The sequence below is a fragment of the Leuciscus leuciscus genome (genome assembly GCF_965113295.1).
Source record: "Leuciscus leuciscus genome assembly, chromosome: 6".
Taxonomy (NCBI): Eukaryota; Metazoa; Chordata; class Actinopteri; order Cypriniformes; family Leuciscidae; genus Leuciscus; species Leuciscus leuciscus.
The window spans coordinates 4,354,600-4,381,539 of record NC_138730.1 but is presented as its reverse complement, the minus strand read 5'-3'; the positions used below and the strand labels follow the sequence as shown (position 1 = coordinate 4,381,539).

General features: G+C 38.8%; 2 protein-coding genes across 3 annotated transcripts in view; both read left to right on the top strand.

Annotated features, from left to right (window-relative positions):
- Positions 1-26,940, top strand: part of LOC309501907 (uncharacterized protein) — a 427,051-nt gene that overhangs the window by 261,475 nt on the left and 138,636 nt on the right. The window lies entirely within an intron of this gene.
- LOC309501928 (NLR family CARD domain-containing protein 3-like) lies at positions 618-19,221 on the top strand. 2 transcript variants are annotated; one of them, XM_082174220.1, is made up of 9 exons: positions 618-1,243; positions 2,044-2,172; positions 2,756-2,863; positions 3,183-3,290; positions 3,466-3,550; positions 3,784-3,979; positions 4,072-5,902; positions 8,575-8,745; positions 18,985-19,221. In XM_082174220.1, the coding sequence occupies exons 2-9, from the start codon at positions 2,114-2,116 to the stop codon at positions 19,046-19,048; spliced, it is 2,622 nt and encodes an 873-aa protein (XP_082030346.1). In that variant the 5' UTR covers positions 618-1,243; positions 2,044-2,113; the 3' UTR covers positions 19,049-19,221. The 2 variants fall into 2 exon arrangements, 1 of the variants encoding a protein (XP_082030346.1); XR_014207055.1 differs by lacking the exons at positions 8,575-8,745; positions 18,985-19,221 and adding an exon at positions 6,252-6,585 and having other exon boundaries at positions 623-1,243; positions 4,072-6,045.

The window sequence follows — 26,940 nt, the reverse complement described above, 5'->3', positions numbered from 1 at the left end:
AACGTTAGGGGAACGTTCTGTGTTTGCTGGGTTGTCATCAAACAATTGCCTTCTACGGTCTACCCTATCAGCATGAGAGGAAGCATATATATTTATTCACTATGTCAACTCACCTAACATTCCTTGACAGTTTTCAGCATCCCTCCACTCACTCTCACGCCCGGAGCCTCTCCTCGGAAAGCACGCCAAATATGCATTTATTCTGATCTGACTTATTTGTAAGTGTGAACTCGTGAAATAACAATTCTACAGCGAGAGTCATCTTTGTTGTAAACGAATTCAACCCAAGCGCTCGTTGGTGACGTGGATGATTACGTTACGTTGCTCATCTGTCCATCATCTTATAAAGCCCGCCCTGACAATTTGATTGGTCCGAACAATTTTTGTTCGGGCATAATAGCTCCTCAATGGATCGAGTCCAGACCGAAATTCCCGACCTAAAAATGTTGTGGGCGGGGCTAAATTCGGCTGGCATCCAGGCTAATAATTCACGGTATTCTTGCCAAATTAGATCACACTCGAGTTCAGACTCGAGGTCGAAAAAACACAGACCAACAACTGAACGGATAAAAACAAAAACATAAAAATATAAATAATCAATAATCAATGCGGTGCAAAAATACAATAATCAGTGTCTCCACAACTTGGACTGTGCTGAAAAGGCCCAGTATTTTCCATAACATCTTCTGCTTTGATGTCGATGTGATTGACAGTTTGGTCCGCCCAGAAGAAGGACGATATTCTACACGCGGTCCGCTCGCTATAGAGTTTCCTTTATCTTGTGTGCGTTCAAGAGAAGTAAGTGTGTTTGTTATATCTTATGCTTATATGCTTCTAACATCTCGTTCCTTGTCTTTAGTGTGAGAATTTGAGTTTTTAGCTGTTACTGGTTCATTCTATTATAACTCCGTTATCTTCAGAAGTGCGCGCGTCCGGAGCGAGTGTAAAACACACAGGAATAAGAAGAAAACGAAAGTAACACATCAACAGAAATACCAACCTCTGATACCTAAACCTGTTTCTCACTGGGTTTGATTTAATCTATGATCCAGAAAACATTTCCACAGATATCAGTTTAGCACAATGCGTACCAAATCTAATAACACTCGCGGCCATTTATGTGTTTAATCCACAATCCATCGAGACCAGCAAGAGATTCTGAGAACGACGCACGTGGACTGACAACAAGCGTTACTGAGTTTAAAATACTGATACATTCTCTTCTTAGTGGACAAGACTGCAAGTAAGTTTAATACATTCTCCATTAAAGTCATTTGTAATTATTAGGAACGTCATATTGTATATTAAGCGTGATTTAAATGTGAAGTTACAGAAGGCTGTTCTTCTGCTACTCCGAACAGATGAAGAATCTGACAGAAATTACAATCTTTTGAAGTTAAAACACAAAACGTTTAATTGAGGGTTATTGAAAAATTGAAAACAAATATGTTTTTGAAAGTTTTCTCCCATTTCCTCGTTTTAGGCTGTTGATTTTGTGATGTGAAATCGAAAGTATTTTTGAAGCAGACATTTACAGTAGACAGAGATTAAGCCTGACGTCAATGAACAACAATCTGATATTATTAAACTGAATATTTCAGTTCAGCAATTATGATTAGTAGTTCTACAGTATGTCTATTATAATTCAGGTTATTTTTACTTAATCAGTTGTTTTAGGATCATTTGAAAGTAATGAAATCAACCACCATTGTGAACTTGAAGTAGTAATTAAATGACAAACGATTCAACAATTAATAAAGATTGGGTAAATATGATTGTAAAATGATATTATACTGTAATAGAGAATAAAAACAAATTGGGTTCAGTACCCCAATGAATTCATATTTAGAGTCAGTTAAACTCATTAAACAATCAGAAATGATTAAGGCCATTCGGTTATTTTACATGGCAATATATTTGTCTGTAACTCGCTTTATTTTATACATTGTTTTTGCTGTTGCTGTTGTTGATGATAACTCAGCATTCTTCATTATTGTCTTAAATAAGATGTTCTTCATCTGTGTAAAATGGTGTCATTTCCAGGTGATGCTGAAGGATTGAGTGTTTTCAGAAAGCAGTGCTGATCAGTTTTCAGTGTCAGTTTAGCTGCAGTATGTCAGAGGAAAGAGGAAAGGACTCTCTCTCTCAGATGAGTCTCTCAGAGAAACACAGGTAAGACTGCGTCTGTTTTCATCAGTTTAAACTCCACTGGACTTTGTGTTTCCCTGTCAATAACAAAACTTTAAGCATTGTTTTATATTTGTAAATGCTTTGCACAATTTTTGAACTTCTTAAATTAACACTGACATTGTCTATAAAGCCCTGTTTGCTCTATAGAAAATATCACAGTTAATAATTTGTTAATAACCTTCTAGACACTGAATTAATCCAAATAAATGACTTTAGTTTTTAGATCATAAAATTATTGACAGGCATTAGAGAACAACTATACACTTCATTTAATTCAAGTTTGCTAACAAAACTGTGTTGCACAAACATTTCTGCTCTCTATTCTGTCAATAAACAAAAACTTGACATGTTCTCTTAAATTATTTAATCTCACTCATGTATATTAAAGAAATTGTTAAACTAATGTGAGCCAGTAAATAAAATGATGGTTAACTATAAAACTGGTGATTATGTGAGTGTGTGTATTTCTGTGGAGGATCAGATAAAGACACAGATGTGTTTCACACACAGTTGATCCTCCTTTACTAAAGTGTTTTCTCTCTCTCTTTGTTCTTTGTGTCATCAGTGTAAGATCAGGCTCACATGTGTCCAGCTCTGTGTCTCTGAAGAGTGATCAGTCACAAGATGGAAGAAGACCAAACTTCAGTGAGAAAATACCATCATCTAATAAAAGGTATTTTGTGTGTTTGCATTACATTATAGGGTTGTATTATTTGTCCACAGTGGTGTATGTGATTGAACTTGACTGTGTAAGGGGATTTATGAAACTCATTCCAGTAACACAATTACACAGGCAGCCACAAGGAGGCATACATTCACTATGGAAAATAGATCATGCAACTAAACATGTCCATCCATCCAACCATGGTCATAAATGAACAAACACACAGCTATACTGCATTTGATTACTATTTGCAACATTAAACCTTTTCAAATGAGACTAAAGTATCTCCTTTACTAAAGTGTTTTCTCTCTGTTCTTTGTGTCATCAGTGTAAGATCAGGCTCACATGTGTCCAGCTCTGTGTCTCTGAAGAGTGATCGGTCTAAAGGTGGAAGAGGACCAAACTTCAGTGAGAAAACACCATCATCTAATAAAAGGTATTTTGTGTTACAAATTTTTTGTCACACGTTGACTGTGTTTAAAAGTTGTATCAGTGAATACCAATCATGAAACATGTTTAGATCAAATATTTGTCAGAGTATTCACAGCTAATGCTTATTTCTCTTTCTGTAAAATATCAGTTAGTATTTTATTTTACTAATTTGATTACAGGCTTCAATATGAGACATTAGACTCAGACGTTCAGACTCACAGGAACCACGAGAATTTCAAAGACAATCTTCTAGGGATCTTCCAAGTAGGAAAACACATTTTTTAAAATGTTTAATGTTTCTAACAAACAAATATGTTATTGAACAAAGAAATGTAATAAAAATTTTCTTGATCACTTATTTTTTCCTTTTAAACACATTTTAGCTCAACATGGTTAGCATGTTAGTCTTTTAACTGGAATTATTGAATAAATAGTGTTGACCAAATGTAGATGTACAATTTGGCTTAAATTGTCTTTTCTCTTACTTTTGTTTGTAGGATCTTGAGAGCAAAATAATCACATTTCTGAAGAATGAGCTGGAGAAGTTAAAGAAAATATTACAAAAAGAGAACACACAACACTTTGTGAAGGACTTTAATGAGAACAGATCCAGTATCAAATCAGCAGCTCTTGATCTCACACTACATTACCTGAGAGAGATGAAGCAAGATGAAGCTGCTGATGCTCTAGAAGGTAAGAGACTCATGATCATCTGTCAGATTGTCTCATAAATGTAGGAGAGAAAATTAAGATTAAAACTATCTATTGTCTGTTCCTGTGTTTAGATGAGCTCTTCTTCATTCATCAGCTGAAATATGGCCTAAAGAAGAAGTATCAATGTGTGTTTGAAGGAATTGCGAAGCAAGGTGACTCCACACTTCTGAATAACATCTACACAGATCTCTATATCACTCAGGGTGGCAGTGAACAGGTCAATACTGAACATGAGGTGAGACAGATTGAAGTTGCTTCCCGGCGTCATGAAGCACAAGAGATACAGGTTGATTGCAAAAATTTGTTTGAAGCACCTGAACAAGACGAGGAGATCCGAACTGTACTGACAAAAGGAGTCGCTGGCATCGGGAAATCAGTCTCTGTGCAAAAGTTTGTTCTGGACTGGGCTGAAGGAAAAGAAAATCAAGATATCAACTTCATATTTCCTCTTCCATTCAGAGAGATGAACTTAAAGGAGAAAGAAAAACTAAGTTTGATGGACCTTATAACTCAATTTTTCCCAGAGACAAAAGGACTGAACCTTACAAGAAGGAATCAATTTAAAGTTCTGTTCATCCTTGATGGACTGGACGAATGTCGCCTTCCTCTGAAGTTTGATTGTAATGAGACGTGGCGTGATGTATCGTCACCAGCCTCTCTGGATGTTCTCCTAACGAACCTCATGAAGGGAAATCTGCTTCCTTCTGCTCTCATCTGGATCACCACCAGACCAGCAGCTGCCAGTAAGATTCCTCCTGACTGTATCGACCGGCTGACAGAGATACGAGGATTCAGTGACGCACAAAAGCAAGAGTACTTCAAAAAAAGATTCACGGATGATATTCAAGCCAACACAATCATAGATCATGTTAAACAATCAAAGAGTCTCTTTATCATGTGCCACATCCCAGTCTTCTGCTGGATTTCAGCCACTGTTCTCCAGAACATTCTGGAGGAGAAAATAAATAATGATGTGAAAAACACTCAGGCTGATGAGATCTCTAAAACACTACAGGAATCAAACACTGAAGACACTCCCAAGACTCTGACACAAATGTACACACACTTTCTCCGCTTTCAGATCCAGCAGAGCCGCAGAAAGTATGATGGAGAATACACACCAGATGTTTCCTGGGATAAAGACGCCATCCTTTCACTGGGGAAACTGGCATTTCATCAGCTGGAAAGAAACAACCTGATCTTCTATGACACAGACCTGGAAGCATGTGGTATTGACGTCTATAAGGCATCAGTGTACTCAGGCATGTGTACCCAGATCTTTAAGGAGGACACAGGGATCGTTCTTGGTACCATGTACTGCTTTGTTCACTTGAGCATTCAAGAGTTTATTGCAGCCCTTTATGCACATCTGTTTCTAGACATCAACAAGACAAGTGTGTTTGATCATGAGTCTACAGAACCGGAAAACAGAAATGAAACCATGATTGATTTACTCAAGACTGCAGTGGACAAGGCGCTCGAGAGTGACAATGGACACCTGGACCTTTTCCTTCGCTTCCTCCTCGGTCTGTCACTCCAGTCCAATCGACGACTCTTGCGAGGTCTGTTGACACAGCAAGACGACAATGGCCAGAGCAACAAGGAAATAGTTCAGTACATCAAGCAGAAATTAGAAGATAATCTTCCTGTAGAGAGATCCATCAATCTGTTCTACTGTCTGAATGAACTGAACGACCAAACTCTGGTGAAAGAGATTCAGACCCACCTTAGCAAAGGAAGTCTCTCATCTGGTGACCTTTCACCTGCCCAGTGGTCTGCTTTAGCCTTTGTGTTGTTGACATCAGAGGAAGAGCTGGAGAAGTTTGAGCTTCAGAAATTCAAGAAATCTGACGAGTGTCTCATTAGATTATCGGCAGTCATCAAAACCTCCAGAAGAGCTCTGTAAGTCTTTTAATATATTTTGTCATGTTTAGCTCTCATCTGAAAAATGCATTTATCTACATTACTCTATAGTGATTCCCCATCATAAACATGAACCTATACCTGTAAAGCTTGTGTGTGTGTGTGTGTGTGTGTGTGTGTGTGTGTGTGTGTGTGTGTGTGTGTGTGTGTGTGTGTGTGTGTGTGTGTGTGTGTGTGTGTGTGTGTGTGTGTGTGTGTGTGTGTGTGTGTGTGGAGACAGTTTATCAAAACTAGACAAAATATAAAAAAACATGTAAAAATGTTTGCATGTTTGTTTTGTATCATATGATACACCAGACTTGTATGACTTCTGACATATTTGGTACAGATGTTATTAATATTGTCAAAAAGTAAGATGAAATTCTGAAAGGTTATAGTATAAAAACATTGAGATTTTTATAATACAACCTACTTAAAGTACATATATATCACCACATGATATATTAGTTGTCCCTCTGTTTCTCCCAGTAATTAGATATTTTAAATGCTTATTTCTATGAGTAATTCTGTAGTTTAATGTAATAATAATGTAATGTAATATGTAGATCGAGAGATTTACAAATAAACATTTATCAAAAGCCTGTTGTATCATATTTGATGTACACATTTTAAGATGTTTTTTCTACAAAAAAAAGTTGTAATTTTTTATTAAATTAACGTTCAAAATCTCTTTTTTCATATATATTTTTGTAAATATATTTTTCTAATTCAGTAATTAAGTAAAATAACTATAAATTTCATTTCAGCAATTGTTATGGATGCTTTTTTACTATCTTTAAATTAATGATATATCACCCGTTGGCCACCCTGCTCTCTAAGATATCGGCATCAGCCATCGGTTGACCTTAATCTTGAAATATTAAAAACAAAACAAAAAAATCTTAGTTTCTTAGGTTTTACTTAAATCATTAAAGATTTTATGTCAAAAAGACATGTACATGTGAATGGAGGCATTTTTAGAATTATAATGAAAGGCATGAACCCTACATTTAAGATGAACCCAGAACCCTCTGGGGTCTGAGGTGTTTTTGGGGTCCTTGAGATGTTCTGACATGCCCTGACATTTGTGCTTTTTTCAGTTGCTTATAAACATATTAATGGCAAAGGTATAATTACACTCTATTTAGCACAAACAGGGCTATCATAATATGTGAGCAACGTGTATGTTCATGTTTGTATTTTTGAGAGAATAATGTTTATGCATGGTTATTGAAAAAACTAAAAACTAAAGTTTCTGAAATAAGGCCACAAAACACATACTAAATATGTATCAATAAGACTTCTGAATAATGCATTTTGTCGCCTAGAGTTTTTTCTTCAAAATGATGTGAAAATCATCCTACCTAATTATTCACATAAAACAATACATTGATTTAAATTTTGCAAGACACTTTATGTTTGGAAAGGCCATATGCGAGTGGGCGTCAACGATCATGCATATTTAGTGGTTCACACCTGAGGAGACAATGGGGCCCGCATACTTAATGAGCCATTCATTCAGGTGTGTCACTGAGCCACATATATATATATATATATATATATATATATATATATATATATATATATATATATATATATATATATATATATATTCTACCAAATTGGTTCACAGTTGGAAGCATCTCATTTTATTTTTCCATGTCTAGTAATTGTGCAGTTAATTCTCATACTGTATTTTCAGTTTTGGAATATGTATCCTCTCCCCAAATTTGTCACTAATAAAACACAATAAAAATTATTTAAAGAAAAGTTTACATCTACCTTGTAAATATATTTTTTTTATTAAAAAGGTTACAATTACAACAACAATTCAAGTGCAATCTTTCTTTGTAAAACTAAAGTATACATTTTATCATACATATTTCAAAGTTAAGGATTCATTACTTAATTACATTGGAACAAACACATAATAACATATTATTTGATTACTTTATTTTTGACAAAACATACTATATTTAACATATGAGCAAAAATTGGCAAACAAAAGCTTATTTGAGGTGGCAAATATTTTACAGCAAAAATGTATAATCTATCCAAAACTAGTCAACGAAATGTTATCTTTCATATGTCTGTAACATAGGTCTTTCGTTTATATAAGAAATATAAATGTTAATTTGCAGTTTAATACGTTGCTTATACAAATACATTTTATTTCAACATATTTCAGTCGATTTTTAGTCATCTCAGTATAGTTTGCTAAAAGCGGATCATTCATTCATATTTTTCTTTATTTGGCGAAAAGCACAACACTTTGTTTTTATTATGAGTATACACAAAAAAAATACACACTTAACAGGATCGATTAATGTATAACACAAGCATATAAGCTAAAAAATTATTTTATTTTTATTTTTTTGCACTGATAAGGAAAAAAACGAGCCTATCGCGCCGGCGCGATAGCCGACCTCAGAGGGTTAACTTGCCATAAAAGTGTTAACTGTCTCATATAATGGTGTCGGTGCAGTCAAGACAATAATGTTGTTGAATATTAAGTGTCCCCAACTAAGCAAGACAGAGGCAACAGTGGCAAAAACCCATGTGCTGTTTATGTAAAAAATAAATGGAAAATGTATTTAATATTTGTATATAGAAAATGTATTGTATGTGTTCCATCTAATTCTGTGTTTTTCTAATTCTGTGACTTATTGTAGGTTAAATGATTGTAACTTAACAGACAAAAGCTGTTCAGCTCTGGCTGCAGTTCTTGGATCAGATACCAATCTGAAAGAGCTGAACATGAACAATAATAATCTGCATGATTCAGGAGTGAAGCTGATTTGCACTGGACTGAAGAATATAAAGTGTAAATTGGAGATACTGAGGTAAGTTGAGCCACAGGAGTGTAACGTAAATGCCTCTGGGTAAATGTGAATTAGCTCAAGAATATAGGGAATTTTGGCAATATTAATATTTATGACTCATGGTCATAATTCATAAGTCGCATGTACATTTATTTTATCAATTATCGAGATTACCTTGTTCTGTACTGTCTGATCATTACAGTTAAGAAGGGGGTATCTCTTTTCAAACTCCAAGAAAATTTTATCTTCTGGCCACGAAGACAAAACTTCTTTGGGTTTATAAATTAAAACTACTCAAAGTAGTTTTATAATATAGAGCCTGTAGCTTTATAGATCTTTTGTTTCATTGACTTTATAAAAAGTGGGTTTTCAAACACAGAGACAGTTAAAAGTATAAATGGGTTTATTAATAAAATGGCACACGCTAGAGATTATAAGCTACAAATATAAACGTACGTAAAATGCAAACAATAAAACAGACAAACATTTAAACAAACATGACGTGATCGGAATGAATGACATGAAAGAAAGAACGAAAGAAAGAAATAAAGAGTTAAGAGATAGAGGGTAACTTAATTCGCAGACCTACAAGCTAAACACCAGGAATCAGCTGTTAGAGAGAAAGATACTTGCGAGATGTGGTACTCTTTCAGTGTGATGCTGAAAAGGGGACGCGCGCATGCGCGTGTCCGGCTGGTCTGCGTCTAGCTTCTTCTTCTGGGTCGTTTCGAAAAACGATGTAAAGGCTCACTTGAATTTAATGTTACCGGAAAATAAGGTTCATCTCCCGGGATGGGAGAGGTTTACAGTCTTTGTTGCAAAGGACGCAGCTACGACTCGAACATGTGCTCGCTCGATGGAGAAGGCCAGGGCCACCTCCAGATGTTCCTTTGGAGAAGCGCTGCGCCGAGGAAGAGGGTCCAGAGAAGTTGGATGAGTTGAGTGTGGGATGAGAGAGAGAGAAGAGAGAAGGTTTTGGACTTTTATCAGTGTCCCAGGTGCCGTCCCCTCCTTCGTGTAGGACGAATCAGCTGTCGAGATATTTTTCGAGCGGGAAGATTCCTTTGTCCGGTTAGACACGCCCACTCGAATGAGTCATGATTGACTTTAACTGGAGAGGATTTTCTCCAGACATATGAACTTATAAAACAATGCGCATCACTGAATTCTGCTATCGGAATTCAACTCCGTTAGCTGGAGAGGATTACAGAGATATCAAGAATAGAATCTAGGCATTGTAGCCATGCAAAGATACATTATTATGCATTTGTATAGGCAATAGTGGTTCTATTAATGTTACAAATAGGACATATGCTTTCCTATGGTTTACACACACCTCTCAACACACAAATATATATATTTAGTACCTTTAAGAGTGACTTTATGGGTAAAAGTCCTTTTCTGTAGGGGGTTTCTGTTTCACAGTCCAGAGTGTGTTTGTATGTGTGTGTGTTGGAATGTTGCGACCCTGTTATCTCATGCATAGGGCTGGATAGCTCTGTGGTCAAATTTTATGACCTGCCAATGAGCTCGGGTTACGGGATGCGATTCTACTGGGAGAACATTCTTCAAAAATACATTTCAGATCCAAACACTCGAAGATCATAACTATATGATCAAAACAACATTAATCACACATACATACAGGAAATTCAGATACAAGTCTGAGTTACACGCATTTAAAAGAATGTTAAGTTACACACAACGGATGTTTGTGTGTGTGTGTGTGTATGTGTGTGTGTGTCATGAGACTGTAAAAGTCACAGGGAGTCCATGCTGAAATGGGGGTTTTAGAGGGGATTCTAAGAAAACAGGGTTTCCTTATGTGACTCAAATGTCCCTCGGGGGAGCCACAAAGATGCAATTTTGAAGCAGACTTGGAGCAAACGTTCAAGCAGACTTGGAGACGCCATGAACAACTCGTTGTCTGTTTGGAGATCAGGATTTACTAATTTGAACAGCATGTGACCGCATGTCATAGTCATTGTCGTTACATATTCCCCCTTTTTGTTAGATGAAGACCGGGGATGGACTTCATCGAACAACAAATTAGCACAATGGATGACAGGTGAATCCTGATGGTCGTGTAGCAGGTGGATCATGATGGTAGGATAGCAGGTGGTCCTTAGAAGCTGAGGATTCAGCTCGATGAGGTTCGGCGTGGTCTCTGACTTGGCACCCCCTTTCCGGGGATTCCCTCTGAGACCTTGGACACGGCTTTCGTGAGCTTGGCTGTAGATGTTCACATCTCGTTGAGTCCTGTACAGGATGAAAGCCAAGACGAGTGTCGGGGCGTGGTCGGTGACCGTGGAGAGACACAGCACAGTGTCAGCTGCGGTCCAGATTTGGACACAGGTGAGGTATTCAGGCTGGGCGGTTGCTCATGCTTGGAGGGCTGTGATGGGAGCAATGTCTGTACTCAGTGTTGTGAGTTGCTCTGTTAGCTGTGAGAGTTCAGTCTGAATGTCGGCCACAGGCTGTCTTACTGTGACTATGTTTGCTGTTTGAGGTAGTATGCTCTTTCGACGTTGCTGGGATTGAGTCGAACGTACACTTTATGAGTGAGAATCCTGCCTTGGTAGTCAGGATCGGGGCTGCTCTCTCCATGCGATGCCGGATGCCGGACCTGGTGAGGTGATGTCCGATCGTGGCTGCTTTCTCGCGAACCACCACAGCATCCTGTTAGAGGCAAAAGGGAGAGAGAGAGAGAAAGGGAGGACAAATTTCAGCGAGGGTCGTCCTTTTTGGTTCGCTGAGGTTGGTATGCCACATGCTTTGATGTCCCATGCATGGCTTTTTGGCACATGTGGCGTCATTGTTACGCCTGGCCCCCCCTTGTGCTTTGTGGCTTTACAAGCTGTGGCGCTGTGATGGCAACAGGTGCACAATGCGTATTGAAGTCTTGTGAACGCAACATGTGCGTGGTGGCAGACAGCTGTCTGAGGCACTGGTCGTCAGTGAGCTCAGATGGCCTGCGAGGGTGGTGGAGGGGTAAGTGGTGGCATAGGAAAAGTCTGTTCATCAGAGGCCCGCATGACTTTCTTTGTACACAGCGGAGGTAGCGTTAGCGGCTCTGAGGCGTGCAGTGTAGTTGGTAAAGTTCGTTCGTGCTGTGTGATCACTGCAATCGTGATGGTGGTATGTATGTGGCGCAGACATTGGTCTGGTTACTCAACTGCAGGTCAGTCAGGACCTTGAAGCAGTAGGTGTCAGTGTTCGTTTTCTGTGTCTGTGTCAGACGTGGCTGCACTGTCTTCATCTGTGATGTAAGAAGACTCTGCCTCACCAGTGTTCTGGAGAGAGTGGTTACAGGTTCGACGGTCTGGGCTAGGAGTTCTGGACGGCGGGTGATGCTGGTTCCAGAATCTTTCTGAGCGGTCGGTCCGCCGCTTTGGACGGGCACCGTCACAGTCGTGCCGCCACCTGCTGTCTGGTTCTGAGCGGTGCTCAGAGACGGAGTGAATTGTGTGTGTCTTTACCGTCTTTTCATCCATGGCCCTTTGCTTGGTGTAAGCCTTGTGGGCTAAGTCTCTGAGTTCTCGAGTAGACATGGTTCGTGGGCAGACGAGCACACCGAGATGTTTACTCACGGTGCTATGCAGGTTCCGCAGAAACAAAGTTCTAAAGGTTATATCTTCTTCCATATCTGGTGTGTTGGTTGCTCCGAAGAACGTTTGTCGGAGTCGGTCATAATAGGAGTGTGGGTGTTCAAGTCGGGCCTGTTTCACGTCGAGGGCCGTTATAAACCCTTGGTCTGATTCTGGGTCAGAGAATTCACGGATCAAGGCTTGTCGCAGTTGCTTGTAGTCTGCTTTGACAGGGTCTGGTTGGCGGTCCAGAAACTTACGCACATCTCTATTTGCGGATATTCGTAGCAGGTACAATTTGTCCCAACCTGTCACGTTGGCGACAGTTTGCAGGTGAAAGTCAATGTCTTGAAGGTATGCGTGAACACTGTGGTCTCCGGCAAACGTAGGAATGTTTCTGGCCATCTTGTCGAGGTTTGTTGGACGAGAGCTGTTGCTGGGGGCCCAATCCGTCTGGAGAGGATTCTGACCCTTTACAGCTCTTGGTGTTTGGCTGACAGGCGTGGTGTTGTGCAGTGGGCTTTTGCCCCCCTTTTCAGCTCTGGGTGTGTGGCTGAAAGGCGCAGACTCGCTGGAAGGGGGAAATGGTGTGAGATGTTCTTCCCCTTCCCGGTCGCGGTTGAAACTGTAAGCATGTCTCAGTTCTCTGCGAACCATGTCTAGTTCGTCTTCGAGATCGTGTCTCTGCTGAATGAGCTGATGGATTTTAGTCTCTGCTCTCTCAAGGAGAGCTTCAGCCCGTTGGAGCCTTTCGTTGAGTTCCTTCCGGGTGTTTTCCTCCGACTGCTGTCTTTGATCTGTGTGCCGATGAAGATCGTCCAGGGCTTTTTGAAGTCTTTCAACTTCCTGTTGTAGCGTTGTGTCCGTCTCGTCCTCCTCCTCGGTCAGGAAGATTAGCTGGTCTAGCCGACTCTGTGTGTGGGCTCGGTCCTTCCGGGCTTCTGTGGCCTGGAGCTGTAGTGCGGCTGCCTTCTGTTCCATGTCGAGGCTGAGCCTTTCGCTGGCCCGGGCCTTGGTGACGAGGTTGAGTGCGAGTTTTCCGAAGATTTTGGCCAGCTGCTCGTGGTCGTACTTCTGGGTTGGATCGTAGGTCTCAAACTGGTCCAGGTACTGTGGGACTGGGTTAGCTCGACATCTCTGCTTACTGTGGTGAGAGAAGCACAGCACACACAAAAAGAGACACAATGCAAGTTTGTTTTAGGGTTAATGAGCTATACTCATACGGGCTATGCCGTTTATGAGAATTTCGGGGCTAACTGATGCCGACAGTTAGCTGAGCCAATTTCGTGGGTATGGATGAAACCCACAATAGAAATTTGGACAGGCGGTAGCCTGGGGGTCGTTTTAGCGACGCCCGCTTTGATCGTCACTCTATTATTCAGCTTTTCCTGGGGTCTCTCTTAGGTTCTGTGTCTAAGTGAAATGAAAGAAACAAATCACAACAGAGTGGAGAAAGAGACAAGGTTGAAGGTAGGGAAGATCAGAGGGAAACACAACACAAGGAAGTGAATTGGTCTGCAATGAAATGTCACAAACAATAACACGGGGAGCGTTATTTAAGGAAAATAAATCAAATAAGATAAAATAAAATAAAATAAAGAGGCCTAAGCCTTATTACCACTGCGAGAGTTCCTGATCGGGCCAGGAGATGCGTGGGTTATCGGGACAGGACCTCGAAAGAAGGTGTGTCTTAGAGAGAGAAAGGTGAGTCCAGGCACTTAAAATACACCCGAAGGAATAGCTAGTATTCTGTGGTTCCTAATAAGTGGATGGGTTCTATCAAATTTTAGTTTACCTGGGGTGAATAGAGGTCATCCAGGTGGAAACCAGCGGGCGCGGTCAGACTCTCCGATGGTCCCAACACCAGACAGAGCGCAGTGTCAGTAACGCCGGACAGATGATCCCCGCCCACCGGAAACCACCAGGGATGACTTTTGGATTACCACAGTGCACTGACTGAGTCCTGCCAATAGATACACAATAAGGGATTAAGAGGTTAGACTTAAAGTGAATTAAGGCTTTCTGTTTTCATCAAATTGAGTAAATATGTATGCAGGGGTCAGAGGCAAAGGCTTTACTAAAATAATGATACAATGCAAAGTAATTATCATAACCGATGGTTAATTATCGGAATAACCTACCCCCCCTTTGAAAAGGCTGGGGAAAGAGAGAGAAAAAAAAAATTATCAATGAAATAAAATTCAAATAAACAACACAGGCTTGGGACGCAGGCAGAGGGATAGGCCCTGCAGTGGGTTTGTGCCACAAGGGAAAGGGGCGTATTCCTTCTCCGTGGTCCACCTGGTTGTTAGTGAACACAATTTAAATTAAAATTCAAACTAGTTTAAATTAAAATTCAAATAAGCATGCAAGGAGAGGTCCCAATACTAATAAAGAAGAAGAGAAAATTTGAATGATAACAGTGGAGTATCAGTACTAATTATACAATAATTAAACTGAAAAATCAGAATGACTTCCTATAATCCTTACAATAACACTTAAGTTATTAGTATTGATTATAAAATAATCAAACGCGAAGGGTAGCAATGTTGAGACACTTCAATGCAGACTGGGGGTGAAACAGATATTGATACGTCGACCCAAGGTGGCCACACGGTGGCGTGCTTCTTTCTAGGTGGACTATCAATGAACTGAGTGACTCAAATCTAAGCTTTAATTCAAAAAATTTTTTTTCGAACTTCACTTAAGGTGTGACAATCAAAACAGAAAAGAGAATTGTCTTACTCCAAATAACATCAGCATAAGCTAAGCTTTGAATGCAGGTAAGTATTTGGGAGCTAGACTCGGGGAAAAGGAGAGAAAATTAAATGTAGAGAGAGAAGGAAAAAAAAATTAAAGCAAGTATTATCTGAAAACGCCCACCAGATGGCGTAATTGCGCTCGTGCAGGTTGACGTCAGTGGGAGGCGGCGCTCCCGCGGGATGACGTCGGTGGGGGCGCGTACTTTGAGAACTGCCCCACACTTAGAGGCTGCCCTCTAGTGTCGGTCAGTGGCGTAATTCAGCAGATTTTTTTTTTTCTGTGGAATCACGTGGTGTTTTGCGCTTCTGTTGCATGCGGAAAACTGACGCGAGTTTCACAACATGTGGCTAACAGGAATTACACATTATACATTATACACATGAGACGGTTTAAAGAAGAAGAACAGGGATTATCATCTGTTTTCTTAATTCATAAAACTGGTCTCCAATTACACATTACATATGGTTTACAATAGAAACAGGGATTAGAACTTCTGTTTACTTACACATTAAACGGTTCAAATAAAAACAGGTATTATTTCTTCTGTTTTAATTTATAGAGCTGTGAGCAAACAGGCATTAAACATCTTTAATTACTACAGCTGTGAACAGGAATTATTGCCTCTGTTCCACCTCCCATAAACATTAATCAAAATAGCACTTTATGATAATGCATAGGTTTTCAAAATTGGATCGCGAGACCAATTTCTGACCAGGAGTTTATCGTTAACGTATTAATAAGGCCTATTACGACTGAAACTGACTTTCGGCTCAGTTCAGATTTACGTCCTCGCACTAAAAAGATTCCTTCGTCTTTGTTTAGTCGGTTTAAATCATGTTACATGTATCAACTGCAAAGAGTTTTGCTTCGTCTTTACAGAGACAGATGTAATGTCATGAACTGCAGTTTTAGCAGAGCTGGGCTGGCTTTGTGCCCGCGATCAGCTGGGTGAGTTCGCTTTAGCGACTTACCTCACAATTCAAAACGCGCGTATAGCCTACAATTATTAATACCAATAATACACATTCAACTGAAACTGAATTTGCCCACAAAAAATGAAGTTTGAAACTGCTCGAAATGTCTCCACCAAAAAATGTAACGTAAATGCCTCTGGGTAAATGTGAATTAGCTCAAGAATATAGGGAATTTTGGCAATATTAATATTTATGACTCATGGTCATAATTCATAAGTCGCATGTACATTTATTTTATCAATTATCGAGATTACCTTGTTCTGTACTGTCTGATCATTACAGTTAAGAAGGGGGTATCTCTTTATCTTCTGGCCTCGAAGACAAAACTTCTTTGGGTTTATAAATTAAAACTACTCAAAGTAGTTTTATAATATAGAGCCTGTAGCTTTATAGATCTTTTGTTTCATTGACTTTATAAAAAGTGGGTTTTCAAACACAGAGACAGTTAAAAGTATAAATGGGTTTATTAATAAAATGGCACACGCTAGAGATTATAAGCTACAAATATAAACGTACGTAAAATGCAAACAATAAAACAGACAAACATTTAAACAAACATGACGTGATCGGAATGAATGACATGAAAGAAAGAACGAAAGAAAGAAATAAAGAGTTAAGAGATAGAGGGTAACTTAATTCGCAGACCTACAAGCTAAACACCAGGAATCAGCTGTTAGAGAGAAAGATACTTGCGAGATGTGGTACTCTTTCAGTGTGATGCTGAAAAGGGGACGCGCGCATGCGCGTGTCCGGCTGGTCTGCGTCTAGCTTCTTCTTCTGGGTCGTTTCGAAAAACAATGTAAAGGCTCACTTGAATTTAATGTTACCGGAAAATAAGGTTCATCTCCCGGGATGGGAGAGGTTTACAGTCTTTGTTGCAAAGGACGCAGCTACGACTCGAACATGTGCTCGCTCGATGGAGAAGGCCAGGGCCTCCTCCAGATGTTCCTTTGGAGAAGCGCTGCGCCGAGGAAGAGGGTCCAGAGAAGTTGGATGAGTTGAGTGTGGGATGAGAGAGAGAGAAGAGAGAAGGTTTTGGACTTTTATCAGTGTCCCAGGTGCCGTCCCCTCCTTCGTGTAGGACGAATCAGCTGTCGAGATTTTTTTCGAGCGGGAAGATTCCTTTGTCCGGTTAGACACGCCCACTCGAATGAGTCATGATTGACTTTAACTGGAGAGGATTTTCTCCAGACATATGAACTTATAAAACAATGCGCATCACTGAATTCTGCTATCGGAATTCAACTCCGTTAGCTGGAGAGGATTACAGAGATATCAAGAATAGAATCTAGGCATTGTAGCCATGCAAAGATACATTATTATGCATTTGTATAGGCAATAGTGGTTCTATTAATGTTACAAATAGGACATATGCTTTCCTATGGTTTACACACACCTCTCAACACACAAATATATATATTTAGTACCTTTAAGAGTGACTTTATGGGTAAAAGTCCTTTTCTGTAGGGGGTTTCTGTTTCACAGTCCAGAGTGTGTTTGTATGTGTGTGTGTTGGAATGTTGCGACCCTGTTATCTCATGCATAGGGCTGGATAGCTCTGTGGTCAAATTTTATGACCTGCCAATGAGCTCGGGTTACGGGATGCGATTCTACTGGGAGAACATTCTTCAAAAATACATTTCAGATCCAAACACTCGAAGATCATAACTATATGATCAAAACAACATTAATCACACATACATACAGGAAATTCAGATACAAGTCTGAGTTACACGCATTTAAAAGAATGTTAAGTTACACACAACGGATGTTTGTGTGTGTGTGTGTGTATGTGTGTGTGTGTCATGAGACTGTAAAAGTCACGGGGAGTCCATGCTGAAATGGGGGTTTTAGAGGGGATTCTAAGAAAACAGGGTTTCCTTATGTGACTCAAATGTCCCTTGGGGGAGCCACAAAGATGCAATTTTGAAGCAGACTTGGAGCAAACGTTCAAGCAGACTTGGAGACGCCATGAACAACTCGTTGTCTGTTTGGAGATCAGGATTTACTAATTTGAACAGCATGTGACCGCATGTCATAGTCATTGTCGTTACAGGAGTCACATGACTAGAGTGAGGTGCAATGACTGACAGGATGATGCCGGAGGCAAAAGCGCGAGAGAACTTTTGTGAAAAATTCAAAGATCTTTTATTTATTTGTTACAACGTGGGTATACCATATCAATCCTGTCATTGTGCTATTTTATTGTTGTTGTGTTTTTTCATCAAGTTTTTCATACTTTGATGGACTTAAAAAATATACAGCCATTCACTGCTATTATAAAGCTTGGAAGAGCCAGGACATTTTTTTTATATAATTGCGATTGTATTCGTCTGAAAGTAGAATGCCATATACACCTAGGATGACTTGAGGGTGAGTAAATCATGGGCTAATTTTCAAGGGATTATAATATTTAGTGGATATACTATATAAGTATTGTCTACTTCTTATAAATTAACACTTAAATTGTGCTGTTTTTGTTTATAGTAATTTATACTTTAGTGATGTAATCATTACTTGCATACCTAGTGTTGAGAATTCAGATGATTCTGTTTGATCTGGTAAATCTGCCACAGAATGGAGGGTGAGTTCTGGTAGAAATCACTTCTCTTCATATTTTATGTGACAGGATTAATGTATTTTAGTGCTTTTGAGGGAGCTGTGTATCTTTGATTCTGCTTTCAGCTTTGCAGCTAGTCTCGACTAAACACTTCCTCTAGTTTATAAGTGTTTTACACCACTGTGAAGGTATTTTGGTCCATTTGTCCCACTCCTCCTTACAAAGCTGCTTCAGCTCAGTGACATTTGTAGATCACCTGTGACACCAACATGAGCTGTGTTTCACGTACTTTCACAGCATTTCAATGGAGTTGAAGTCTGGACTTTAATTAGGCCATTCCCAAACTTTAATTTTCCAATTTTCCGACCATTTTCAGGGTACTTGTTGTGGATCACTCAGATCACAGACTTTCAGACCTGTACAGTTGTAAGACTGGATAAACTAGAAGAACTGGAAGAGAGGGCAACTCTCTGAGAAAACAAAGGAAATTAACATTTGATCTCTCTTGCTGTATTACCATCCCCATTCGAGACACGATCACACTTGAGTTGATCACCTCCCAATTTACACATCATTCCCTCAACTTCTGTCCCCAGTAAGTCTGGGACGGTGATTAATGCAAATTCCTACTGTGAACTCATGTTTACATTTGAAAAGAGGTTGGCTCTGGTAAAGTTGGCTGACTTATCTCTGTAGTAGTGGCCATACCTCTACTGAAGTAAACGTTACTTTAATTTCAAGTGTATGCAATCACGGGGGCTATACCAAAGTATCTTTGATTGTGTAAGCGTGAATGCGACCGATCTCAGGTATATAGCAATTACCTCTGTTTAGTGACCGAAGCTGGCGAGATTGTGATCGTGAGACCCACGTTAAACAAGGCGTGAGGACCTCTGAGTGACATAGCTTCCTAATATGAACAGGTAAAATATAACTAAAGAGTTATATAGAACAATCAAATGTATTGTTAAACTGTTATATAATTGACCAATAACCAATTGGCAATCTAACTGAAAATGGAGTCAGATAAAAGCCTGAATGGAATTAAATTACTTTGCCATGCGTAAAGACAGTAACACTCAGAGACCTTCACCCGTTCTGACGAAAACCCCAATTTGGACCGATAAACGGACTTACACAGTTTTAGATAATTGTAATCTGGAAAGTGATGTTGATTTCTAACATATTAAAGATTCCTGTGCCTTTTGTTTGCCTCCATATTCAGTTGTCAGTTTTTGCATCTAAATATCAATGCATTTGTACAAAGAACAAAATAAAATTCAAGTTTAAGGATTTATATTGTTCGGGGTTTTACTGATTAATCAGTTGAATGCTTTCATTCCTGTTCTAGACTCTCTAACTGCAGTGTGACAGAAGAAGGTTATAAAGCTCTGGCTTCAGCTCTGAGATCAAACCCTTCACACCTGATAAAGCTGGATCTCACAGGAAATGATCCTGGACAATCAGGAGTGAAGAAGCTCAATGATTTACTACAGGATCCAGACTGTCAGCTGAAGACACTGAGGTGAGACGCTATCAAATAATTAACTAAATTAGTTATATGGAGGCTAAATATTCATAACTAATATATTATTTTAGCTATACAATTAGCTGCATCAAAACGATCAAGATCAGATCAGATGCTGCTGGTTCTGTCATGATGATGATAAACGTCAACACAGTTTAGTTGTGTAACGAGCTAAAGGTCAAATAGACATTATGGGCCCTATCTTGCACCCAGCGCAATTGACTTTGTACACGACGCATGTATCATTCCTATTTTGCACCCGCGCAAAGCGGACTTTTCCCTCCACAGAAGCACGTCGGTTAACTAAGAAATATACTTGCGCTCCCGGGGGCGGTTCAGCGCAAAGAGGAGGCGTGTTCCGGCGCAAACGTTCCTTCATGCTATTTTGCAGGTTTAGAAAACAATTGCGCCACTAACCAGGAAAAAATAGTTTAAAGTCAGTGGCGCATTGCGCATGTTATTCATATGCTATTTTAAGGGCGCATACTTGGCCATAATCAATGTAGCGTGTGCACAACGCACACTTTGATTCTCTCATCTACACAGAAGCAGCAGTTTTCATTTTTGCAAATCATATTATTACGATAGATAGATAGATAGATAGATAGATAGATAGATAGATAGATAGATAGATAGATAGATAGATAGATAGATAGATAGATAGATAGATAGATGGACAATTTATTATAAAAGCAATGAAGCATACATCTAACTTACACATTTACCCAAATTATCATACGCCTGTTTAACCGAAGTTAATTTGGGTGGGTTTCTCCATCCCCAATGTCCCTGACGAGAACGTCGGTCTCCTCGGCTGTGAACCACTGCTGGCGCGCGTCTGGCAAATCCGCCGTTATAATAGGAATCCGCTTTAGAACAAGCGCGCCTGCTCTTAAAGGGAATGTGAGATGACGCTCTGATTGGTTTATTTCACGTTACGCCCAAACCACACCTATGAATAATGAAGCTACTTCAGACCAACCCCTTTTAGATTTGCGTCGGGCGCAAGAGGCATTTATCCCGCCGGGAAAATAGCAACTTGAATTGAATTGTTTATTGATCCAACAATCAGCTATCTCATATATATACATAAGAGTGCTGTTCTTCCTGTGGTCAAAATCACTATTACATATCAATTTTACAAAATAAGCATGCATTCATACAACATACAACCATAAACAAAGACATTCAGTAGAAGATGAACTGAAAATATTCCTTAATTTAAGTTGGTTAAAATTTAAATCAAACTCATGAACAAAAGAACCCATGTATACTTATAGGGTCAAAAACTTTTACTTATATAACACCTTTTTAACAAAAAACAGAAATAAAAAGTCATATAAGAACTTGTGTAAATAAATACAATTTCAATTTAATTTTAAAGACCATCTTACTAGCTTCATTGACCAAAAAACTAGGTAAAGAATTCCATGCTACCATGGCCCTATAGTGTAATGTTCTCTGTCCAGCTCCTGTTCCATAACCAGGCAGGAGAAATCTTCCTACTGATGACTGACGTGTGACATATTCGTGTCCATCCTGAGAAAACTTAAAATTATTAAATAAAATAACAGGAGTCCTTGTTGTTATAACATTTCTTGCAAAACCAAGAAGAGAATAATATAACCTACTTTTAACTGGTAACCAGTTTAACATATTCAACATATTACAAACTCTAGTTCTATTTGAACAATTAAGCACTATACGGGCAGCTTTGTTTTGTGCCACCTGTAATCGATTGAGATTATATTCTGATGTATTGGACCATATGACTGTACAATAATCTAACTGAGAGAGAACCAAAGCTTCCATTAATTGTTTAATCAAATGTCTTGGTAAATATATTTTACAATATCTAATTGCAGCCATCGCTCTCCCCATTTTCTTCAACATTTCATCAATCTGATTTGTCCAGGACATACAGCTATCAATCAATACACCAAGTAACTTAACTTCTGTAACCTGTTCTATTTCTGTCATCCAGTTTTAATTGCAGTCTTGGCTCTACTCTCCCTACCCTCTTAGAACATAATACACTACATTTTGTTTTTTCTATATTAAGTACCAATTTATTTATATTAACCCATCTCCTAATACGCACTAACTCTTCATTTAGAGTCTCTTCAAGCTCTCTTGACATAAACGCTGATGAATATATGGTAGAATCATCTGCGTACATAGCAATGGAAGCATTGTTTAAAACTAAAGGTAAATCATTAGTAAATATTGAAAATAAAAGCGGCCCCAAACAACTCCCCTGTGGCACTCCACAGCTCATAACCCTCATTTCTGAGAAACCTCCATTAAAATATACACAATATTTTCTATTGGTAAGATAACTATTGATCCATGCAACAGAATCCCTGTCAAAACCATAGCAGTGCAATTTCTTAGTTAACAATTTATGGTCAAGAATATCAAAAGCAGCACTAAAATCTAGTAAAACAGAGCCCACTATCCTTCCTGCATCGATTTCTTTCAGTCATTTGTGTTAACGCTGTAGCTGTAGAATATCTCTTCCTATAGGCATGTTGATGAGCTGTGTTCAAGTCATTTATACAAAAATAATTTTGAATTTGCTCATATACTATTCTTTCCATGATTTTACTTAGGGTGGGTAATATACTTATCGGCCTACTATTCTTCCCTGAAAAATTCTCTTTGTGATTTTTAGGCAGTGGGATAATTTTTGCAATCTTCCACTGAGCTGGGCAGACTGATTTCTCCAAACTTAAATTAATAATATGAGAGATAGGTAGGGCCAAGACATCTGCTACAGGTTTAAGCAATCTTACATCCAAATTATCAATACCTGCTGGTTTATCCTTGCTTGATCTTATTAAATTTTCTACTGTAGACACCGTGACTTTTTCAAAATGAAAACTACAAGATTTATTCATCATCAGCTTTTTGGTAATAAGTTTAGTTGAATGCTCTACATAGTTATCATTTGTCTTCATACCATTATTTAATTTCTGAATTTTATCACTAAAATAACCACTCAGATAATTAGCAATTTCACTTGGTTTAGTAATAAAATTGCCCTCGGCCTCTAAAAAAGAAGGTGTCGATCTACCACTTTTACCCATAAGCTGATTAAGAACCTTCCAAATTGTCTTACTGTCAATATTATTACTACTAATTCTATTATAATAATACTTTTTCTTTTTGACTTTATTCAACATTGTAACAAAGTTTCTTAATTTACGATATTTACCCCATTCCCCTTCACTACCTGATTTTACAGCATCTGCCTTAGCTCTATCCCTCTCAATCATATATGTTTTTAATTCCTGATCTAACCAAGGAGACACAAAGTTCCGCACATTGACCTTCCTAATTGGTGCAAATTTATTTACAATGGGGAGTAATACATTGTCAAACTCACCCAGAGCAAGATCCGGATCTTCTTTTCGTAAAACTTCAGACCAGTCCACCTTTCTTACTTCATTACAATAATTGCTTTCATTAAAGTTTTTAAAAACTCTCTTGAAAACAATTTTCTGACCCCTTTTTGGTATTTTTGTTTTTCTTCCAATAACAATAAGGTTGTGGTCACTACAGCCTACTGGAATGGAAACTACACTGGAACATTTGTAAATATCAAATCAATACAAGTTGCAGATATAACTCCATCCCCTCTTCTACATATTCTAGTAGGCTTCTTGACTACTTGTGATAAATTACATGTATTCGCTAGAGAAAGTAATCTCGCCTTAAGTGGACAGTCTCTCACACTCCAGTCTATATTGAAGTCTCCTAAAAAAAACACCTCATAATTTGTATCACATACTTTGTCCAGCACTTTACATATATTATCCAAGTACATTATGGTTGCACTTGGGGGTCTATAGCAACATCCCATCAATATTGATTTTATATAAGGAAGTTGTATTTCCAGCCACAAAACTTCCACCTCTTTACATCCTAGATCACTTCTGATTCTAACTGGTATATGCTCTTGACAATAAACGGCTACTCCACCTCCCTTAATTGCACCCCTATCCAATCTGAACAAATTATAACCTTCTATTTTCAATACATCCCTATTTATTGCTGAATTCAGGTGTGTTTCTGATATTGCAAGCATATGTAATTTATATTTAGTCAAAATCTCAGCGACATCAACAACTTTATTACGTAAACTACAAATATTCAAATGACCCAACCTCAATCCCTTTTGTGGTAAAATGGGACCATGCATCCTACATCAGTAGGCTAACAGTTAACCAACATAACATTGCATCAAAATAGAGCCGTCTTCTACACAAAATCTCATCAACACATAACACAGACACCCCCCCTAACCCCTTCCTTCCCACCCCACCCCACCATACATCCATTCAGCCACACCACATTCACACACACACACACACACACCCAAACAAACACACAAACACAACCAACATAATATCTCAGTAAGTGTAATATGCTTAACACCATCTCCAACTAATCAAAGTCCCATGTTTCTGTGTGACTTTAAACTATTGTAACCCATAGACCTCTTACGGTTTAGTTCAGTTTCGGATGTTTGTCCACAGCTTCCCAGTAAGCTTCCGCCTTCTGGTAATCCATGAATTTCCGCGTCTCGTTTCCATGGGTAATGATTAAAGTGGCTGGATGAATAATTCCATGCTTTACACCAGCAGCTCTGAGTTTTTCCCTGATTTCGCCGAATTTTGCCCTCCGCTTGGCCATATCTGACGTTAGATCAGGGAAGAACTGAAGCCTTGTCTCCCCGTATCTGAGAATACGTTCCTTTTTAGACAGCGCCAATATCTCTTCCTTCGCCATGTAACGTTGCATCCTCACAATCATTGTTTTATTCCCAGGGCCAACACGGTGGGCAATTTCAACCAGAGGCTCAGTCCCAATCTTCCCTTTAAACAACTCCCTCACCAGAGTGTTCATGTAAGCTGTCGGATTCCCCTTTTCCACACCAATCGGTAGACCATGTACTCTTAAATTGAATTTCCGACTGTGCGCCTCCAGTCGTTCTAATTTATCACGGAGTTCAATGTTCTCTTTATACAATTGTTTTACATCCATATCGCATTTCTTCATGTTTTCCTCCAGTACAGAAACACGCTCATCCATGGAACCCAGACATTTCTCCACGTCATCCAATTTCCGACCACATTCCTCCATTTGTACTTTGAGAGAATTCAGTTGTGGTTGAAGTGTGGTCAGCGCTACAGCAATTTCTTCCTTCATAATCGAGCGGATCAACTCCGACAGTTCTTGTTTATCAACTCCAGCCATAACTTTTATAGGGGTTACCTGTTCCTGTGGGCTCAAATTCTTTATCTTTGTCTTTGACCTTGTATTCCGTTTGTTCTGTTTGCTCCCACTTGCGGTTTCCACATTCATTTCTTCCAGACAAACATTTAGCTACAACTTTATGATCCTCACTCTATCAGCTTTACCAATCATTTCTTTCCATTCATTTCTTTTTTAGTCACTTTCAAACTTTTTATCAGAGCTTGGCGTTCATGCCGTGTACGTCTCACTCCTCACGCATGCTCAGTGCTCTTGGACTCAGTTATTACAATTCCGGAGATCCGCCCACAAAGTTACTTGCGCTTTGCGCTTGACACTTGCGTTTCAGATCGTTAAAATAGGGCCCTATGGGTCAGTATATGGGCTGCTATTCTGGAGTATACCTTGATAATTGAAATGCACAATTTTATTTTGCACACTTCTCAGCAAAATTGTAGATAACCTATTAGTTTTCTGAACACAATAGTTTTCCATCAAGCCCAGATTCACTGCATCTCTCTACAGCAGGTCTATGAGTCTCCAGATGTTCACAAACATGCAGTTTCACAAGCCAGTTTTCTCTGTGCTGACGTTTCTCACTTCTCCTGCTTAAAAGCCAGAAAGATCTTAATTTCACACTGTGTAGTCATACTGAAAACCATGATCTAGTGAGCTTTTGCCCTTCTGCTCTGTGAGACGTTTCTATTCTTAGGAGTTTGCTTTAGGACTGAGTGTCGCTCTAGTTTCTTTTAAATTTATATTTATTTGTGTATTTAAATGTTCAAAGATTATTTTTATTTTTTTATCGTATCAATCGTTTTTGTAATGCAACAGACATTTATTTGAGAACTGAATTGACTCTTCTGCAGGTTTTTGAGTCCTGCTGCAGAGGAAGCCTGTCAGTATGTGAATAGAGTTGTGGGTAAAAACCTGTTTCTCCAGAAAGAGCTGAATCTGAGTGGACATGAACTAGGAGACACAGAAGTGAATCAGATCGCTGCTCTACTGCAGGATAAACACTGTCAACTCAACACACTGATGTGAGTATTGCTCATTTATTTATAATATTACTTTACTTTTAGTTGTAATGTTAGCTGATGATAATATTTCCTCACTTGTTTGAGTCAGAGCAGTTTTTTCCTCAGCGTCACACAGAGCCACAACAATTTAAAGTAATAAAATTAAACAGCAAATTGAAAACACACAATTAAAAACAATTAAAATGTGATATCAAGCTTTAAATATTTGTTTAAGACAGACAGTTGGATCATGGGTCAATAATTATTTCAGTTTCTGTAGAGGCAGAACAATGTTTTTTGTGACATCAGAATCAGAAATGTTCATAAGTACTTTCAATTCAATGTTTGTATTTCCCAAAATGTAAAATGTCTAATTTTGGTGTAGTATATACTGTAACTTGTACAAATTGAACAAGTGCATTTTAAAAGTCTGTGATCAGTATCTGCCTGTAATAAGATCCACTGAACGCTAGTGATGGGCGCTTTCGAAACACACTTCATGAAGCTACGAAACCTTTACGAATCT